At 56.1% G+C, this 5,800-nt stretch overlaps 1 protein-coding gene across 1 annotated transcript; it reads right to left on the bottom strand.

Moving 5' to 3' along the window:
* Nucleotides 1–436: 436 nt before the first annotated feature.
* Nucleotides 437–2,979, bottom strand: LOC120311944 (GTPase IMAP family member 5-like). The gene is made up of 2 exons (XM_039352049.1): nt 2,888–2,979; nt 437–2,541 (listed from the first exon to the last, which is right to left on the bottom strand). The coding sequence occupies exons 1-2, from the start codon at nt 2,901–2,903 to the stop codon at nt 1,757–1,759; spliced, it is 801 nt and encodes a 266-aa protein (XP_039207983.1). The 5' UTR covers nt 2,904–2,979; the 3' UTR covers nt 437–1,756.
* Nucleotides 2,980–5,800: the final 2,821 nt, after the last annotated feature.

Below are 5,800 nucleotides of genomic sequence, written 5' to 3'. Positions count from 1 at the left end.
TCTTCCCTACTTCCCCCTTCTTCCTCTCCTCCTCTCTTCCCTTCGCCACTCTCCTCCCCTTTCTCCCCACTTCTCCTCTTCTCCTCCAACCTTCCTACTTCCTTCTCCCCTCCTTTACTCTTTTCGCTCTCCTTTCTTCCCTCTCCTCCGTCTTCAGATACAATTCAGGGCTAATGTCCGAGCAACTCCTCTCTCCAAATGAAGGAAAAGGCTCTTTTGACTTGAATTTACCTCACGACGTTCCTGTCATCTCTTCGTGCCTGAGGTCATCTATGCCGTGATTGGTGGCCCCAAGTGTAAAGGGGGTGTTTCCCTTTTTTCCCGCCTTTTTCTTCTCTGTGTTCTGTATGCTGTTTGATTTTACCTCACGATGCGCCTACCTTCCTGACTAGCCTGGATCGTTTCTCCCGGGATGACGACAAAAGACCTCTCTAAATTAGAGCGGGAAATACATTTATAATACGGAAATACATTTATAATACCTCTCTAAATTAGAGCGGGAAATACATTTATAATACGGAAAACTCAACCGGGTTATGTTAAGTGTCTCCAATTTCTTCTGGACAACTGCTGCGCAATTCCACGAGACTTCCTCTTAGTTTGTCTCGTCTTATCCCGTCTCACATCCACCTGGTCCTTTGACTTGACGTGTCGGAAGGTCGCTAAAGAGGATCACACGATCCCAGGACACCGCAACCGTCATAAATACGAGTCAGTTCTCAAGCATCCGAATGTAGACTATGTGATCATGGGGTATGTTGCAAAGGTCACGGGAAAACCGATCGTCAGTCACTTTTTTTGCGTGCCATTGTAACTTTGAACGGCCACTGAAAGTGTTGTTAAGTTGAGGACTACGTGTAGAACTGATTTCACCCATCTGGGATACTGTCGGATTAAGCGGGAAAAGGCTCCTTTGCTACCGCCATACTTGGGATGAGGGCAAGGCCTACGGCGGCATGGAGAAGGACACGATTCTGCTATCCTTGGGGAAGACAGAGGGAAATCTTCAAAAATGAGCATCCGCTTCTCTCACTGAGTCCAGGAAAGGTTGGGAAGACCCCCGGCGGACACCCCCAGCCCCGTTTCGGCCGGCCAAGGAAAAGAGAGAAGCGGACACAGAACAAGAAAAGACGTTCCCGCGCATCTTGGATTGTATACTTCTCGAACAAAGGGGAACAAAAATTACAGGATAGTCCTCAACTTACAACAGTTTGCTTAGGGACCGTGCAGAGTTACAGCGGCACTGAAAAAAAGTGACTGACGACCAGTTTCTACACTTTTATGACCGCCGCACCATCCCCGGAGTCACGTGATCAAAATTCGGACACTTGGCGACCGACTTGTATGTAGGACGGTCGCAGCGTCCCGGGGTCGCATGATCAAAATTCGGACACTTGGCAACCGACTCGTATTTAGGACGGTCGCAGCGTCCCGGGGTCGCGTGATCAAAATTCAGACGTTTGGCAACTGACTCGTATTTACGACGATTGCAGCGTCCCGGAGGTCCCGCGATTCCCCTTTTTGCGAACAAGCAAAGTCAACGGGGAAGCGAGATTCCCTTGACGACCAAGGGACTAATTTATCAATTGCAGTGACTCGCTTAAGAACCGGGGTAAGGCCGGTCATCAAGGGGGTCAAAAAAACTCACTGAACACATTAGGGACAGAAATTTGGGGCTCTCTTGCGGTCGTAAGTCGCGGACGAGCTGCTACATCGTTTTGTGACCAGGAGGCAACGTGAAGCCGTAATTCGAACCTTAAGAGAATAAGTAGCGGTACACAACGACAAACGCTTTCCTGACGCGGGAAAACAACCTCTTGAAAATGCAAAAGGCCAACCAGAGCGGAAGGAAGATCGGGTGGCTGAACCTTTGGCGGGCGTTTCGGTTCTGCTCGACGAACCGCTTGACATGCTCGTCACGCAGGTGGGGCTCCAAGTACAGCTGGTTGACGTAGGATCTCCCCCCGTTTTCAAAAACGACTCTCTGCACCGTCTCCATCAGCTCCGAGACCTGCCTCTCCCGCTCGGCTCCGGCGGCCGTGTTGTTGAAGCCGCAGTAGCGGTTCCGGCACTGCCAGATCAGATCCTGCAAATTCCGATTGTCGGACTTTTGGACGTACTCCTCCAGGGGATCCCCGCCCAGATCCTCCAGGCAGGTGAAGAGGACGATCGTGTGCCTGGCGGACTCGGGCCCAAAGATATCCCGGACATACATGGCGGCGGCGGCGTCCTCGGCAGAGAAGCGCCCCACCTGGGTCACCAAGATCAGGGCGTGGGGGCCGGGCCAGGAGAGCTGAACGCAAGCCATGATCTCGCGTCGCACAATCTCCGTGTAGTTGTCCGAATCGAAAATGCCGGGCGTGTCGACCACGGAGATCTTCATGCCCTGCCAAGTTCCTTGGCCCTTTTGGCACCTCAGGGTGGTGTTCCTTGCAGCCAAGATGGAGTCGAAGGCCCTCTGGCCGAGGATGGTGTTGCCCGTGGCGCTCTTCCCGCCTCCGGACTTTCCGACCAGGATCAGCCGGAAGTCGGCGTCCTCCCCTGCGAGGTTGGAAGGCAACATTAGAGAAATAGTGACATCCACTCTAGCCCTCGAGTGCTGATGATCGATTCTTTCTTTCTCCTCCCTTCCTTCCTTTTCTCCTTTCTCCTTCCTCCCCCTTCCTTCCATCCCTTCTCCTTCCTTCCTGCATGCATGCATGCATGCCTCCCCCTTCCTTCCTTCCTTCCTTCCTTCCTTCCTTCCTTCCTTCCTTCCTTCCTTCCTTCCTTCCTTCCTTCCTCCCTCCCTCCCTCCCTCTCCTCTCTTCTCCTCTCCCCTCCCTCGCCCTTCTCCCCTTCTCCTGGGTTTCCCAGGAAAGACCCAGGAGAACTCTGGGATTTTTACCTCTCTCGGCGTCCATCTCTTTCAGGAGGCGAGTTCAGATCTGCCAGCAATGCAAAATACCTGCAAAGGGGGGGGGGGGAGAAAGCAGAACCCAAAACTGTTATTCTCTCTCTCTCACTCTCCTCTTTCCTCTCCTTCTCTCTCTCTCCCCCCTATCTCTCTCTTTCTCTTTCCTCTCTCTCTCTCCACTCTTTCCTCTCTTTCTTTTTCCTTCTCTCTCTCTTTCCTTTTCTCTCTCTCCTTCTCTCTCTCTCTCTCTTTCTCTTTCCTCTCTCTCTCTCCCCTCTTTCCTCTCTTTCTCTTTCCTCTCCTTCTCTCTCTCTCTTTCCTCTCTCTCTCTCCCTCTGTCTCTTTCCTCTCCTTCTCTCTCCCCCTCTATCTCTTTCTCTTTCCTCTCTCTCCCCTCTTTCCTCTCTCTTTCTCTCTTTCGTTTTCTCTCTCTCCCTCTCTCTCTTTCCTCTCTCTCTCCCCTCTTTCTCTCTTTCCTCTCCTTCTCTCTCTCTTTCTTCTCCTTCTCTCTCTCCCACTTTCTCTCTTTCTTCCTTCTCTCTCCTCTCTCTCCATTTCTCTCGCTTTCCTCTCCTTCTCTTTCCTCTCCTTCTCTCTCTCCCTCTCTTTCTCTCTCTTTCCTCTTCTCTCTTTCCTCTCTCTCTCCTTCTCTCTTTCCTCTCTTTCTTTTTCCTTCTCTCTTTCCTTTTCTCTCTCTCCTTCTCTCTTTCTTTCCTCTCTCTCTCTCCCTCTGTCTCTTTCCTCTCCTTCTCTCCCCCTCTATCTCTTTCTTTTTCCTCTCTCTCTCCCCTCTTTCTTTCTCTCTTTCCTCTCCTTCTCTCTCTCTTTCCTTTTTTCTCTCTCCCTCTCTCTCTTTCCTCTCTCTCTCCCCTCTTTCCTCTTTCTCTCTTTCCTCTCCTCTCTCTTTTGTCTCCTTCTCTCTCTCCCTCTCTCTTTCCCTCTTTCCTCTCTCTCTTTCCTCTTATCTCTCTCTCTTTCTCTCTTTCCTCCTTTTCTCTTATCTCCCTTTCTCTCTTTCCTCTCCTTCTCTCTCTCCCTCTCTTTCTCTCTCTTTCCTCTCTCTCTTTCCTCTCTCTCTCTCTCTCTCTCTCTCTTTCCTCTCCTCTCTCTCTTCAAGAGAGAAGACCCCAGACCCAATTCTCTGCCCTCCCTATCTGGAGACCCCACCGCAGCCCCCCCTCTTTGCAAAGAAGCCCAGATAGAGCCCAGCAGCCGGCAGAGGCTCCCAGCACGCCCCCACCTTCTCTTTGGGGGAGAAGACCCCAGACCCAATTCCCTGCCCTCCCCATGTGGAGAAGCCACCGCAGACCCCCACTTTGCAAAGCAGCCTCCCGGAGGGAGCCTAGCAGTGGGCAGTGGCTCCGGGGACGTCCCCCACCCTGTCTTCAGGGGAAGACCCCAGACCCAATTCCCTGCCCTCCCCATCTGGGGACTCCACCGCAGACCCCCCTCCCCCTCTTTGCAAAGCAGCCTCCCGGAGGGAGCCTAGCGGCGGGCAGTGGCTTCTGAGATGCCCCCCCTCTTTCTTTGGGGGAGAAGACCCCAGACCCAATTCCCTGCCCTCCCCATCCAGGGACTCCACCGCAGACCCCCTCCCCCTCTTTGCAAAGCAGCCTCCCGGAGGGAGCCTAGCGGCGGGCAGTGGCTCCTGAGATGCCCCCCCTCTTTCTTTGGGGGAGAAGACCCCAGACCCAATTCCCTGCCCTCCCCATCTGGGGACCCCACCGCAGACCCCCCTCCCCCTCTTTGCAAAGCAGCCTCCCAGAGGGAGGCTAGTGGCGGGCAGTGGCTCTCGGGACGCCCCCCCTCTTTCTTTGGGGGAGAAGACCCCAGACCCAATTCCCTGCCCTCCCCATCTGGGGACCCCACCGCAGACCCCTCCCCCACTTTGCAAAGCAGCCTCTCGGAGGGAGGCTAGCGGCGGGCAGTGCCTCTCGGGACGCCCCCCCTCTTTCTTTGGGGGAGAAGACCCCAGACCCAATTCCCTGCCCTCCCCATCTGGGGACCCCACCGCAGACCCCCCTCCCCCTCTTTGCAAAGCAGCCTCTCGGAGGGAGGCTAGCGGCGGGCAGTGGCTCTCGGGACGCCCCCCCTCTTTCTTTGGGGGAGAAGACCCCAGACCCAATTCCCTGCCCTCCCCATCCGGGGACCCCACCGCAGACCCCCTCCCCCTCTTTGCAAAGCAGCCTCCGCAGGGAGGCTAGCGGCGGGCAGTGCCTCTCGGGACGCCCCCCCTCTTTCTTTGGGGGAGAAGACCCCAGACCCAATTCCCTGCCCTCCCCATCTGGGGACCCCACCGCAGACCCCCCTCCCCCTCTTTGCAAAGCAGCCTCCCGGAGGGAGCCTAGCGTCGGGCAGTGGCTCCTGAGATGCCCCCCCTCTTTCTTTGGGGGAGAAGACCCCAGACCCAATTCCCTGCCCTCCCCATCTGGGGACCCCACCGCAGACCCCCCTCCCCCTCTTTGCAAAGCAGCCTCTCGGAGGGAGGCTAGCGGCGGGCAGTGCCTCTCGGGACGCCCCCCCTCTTTCTTTGGGGGAGAAGACCCCAGACCCAATTCCCTGCCCTCCCCATCTGGGGACCCCACCGCAGACCCCCCTCCCCCTCTTTGCAAAGCAGCCTCCCCGAGGGAGGCTAGCGGCGGGCAGTGGCTCTCGGGACGCCCCCCCTCTTTCTTTGGGGGAGAAGACCCCAGACCCAATTCCCTGCCCTCCCCATCTGGGGACCCCACCGCAGACCCCTCCCCCACTTTGCAAAGCAGCCTCTCGGAGGGAGGCTAGCGGCGGGCAGTGGCTCCTGAGATGCCCCCCCTCTTTCTTTGGGGGAGAAGACCCCAGACCCAATTCCCTGCCCTCCCCATCTGGGGACCCCACCGCAGACCCCCCTCCCCCTCTTTGCAAAGCAGC

The sequence above is a fragment of the Crotalus tigris genome, unplaced genomic scaffold (genome assembly GCF_016545835.1).
Source record: "Crotalus tigris isolate CLP2741 ecotype Arizona unplaced genomic scaffold, ASM1654583v1 scf7180000018403.257466, whole genome shotgun sequence".
NCBI lineage: Eukaryota > Metazoa > Chordata > Lepidosauria > Squamata > Viperidae > Crotalus > Crotalus tigris.
The sequence above is the reverse complement of the archived record's forward strand: the minus strand, read 5'-3'. Positions and strand labels throughout refer to the sequence as shown.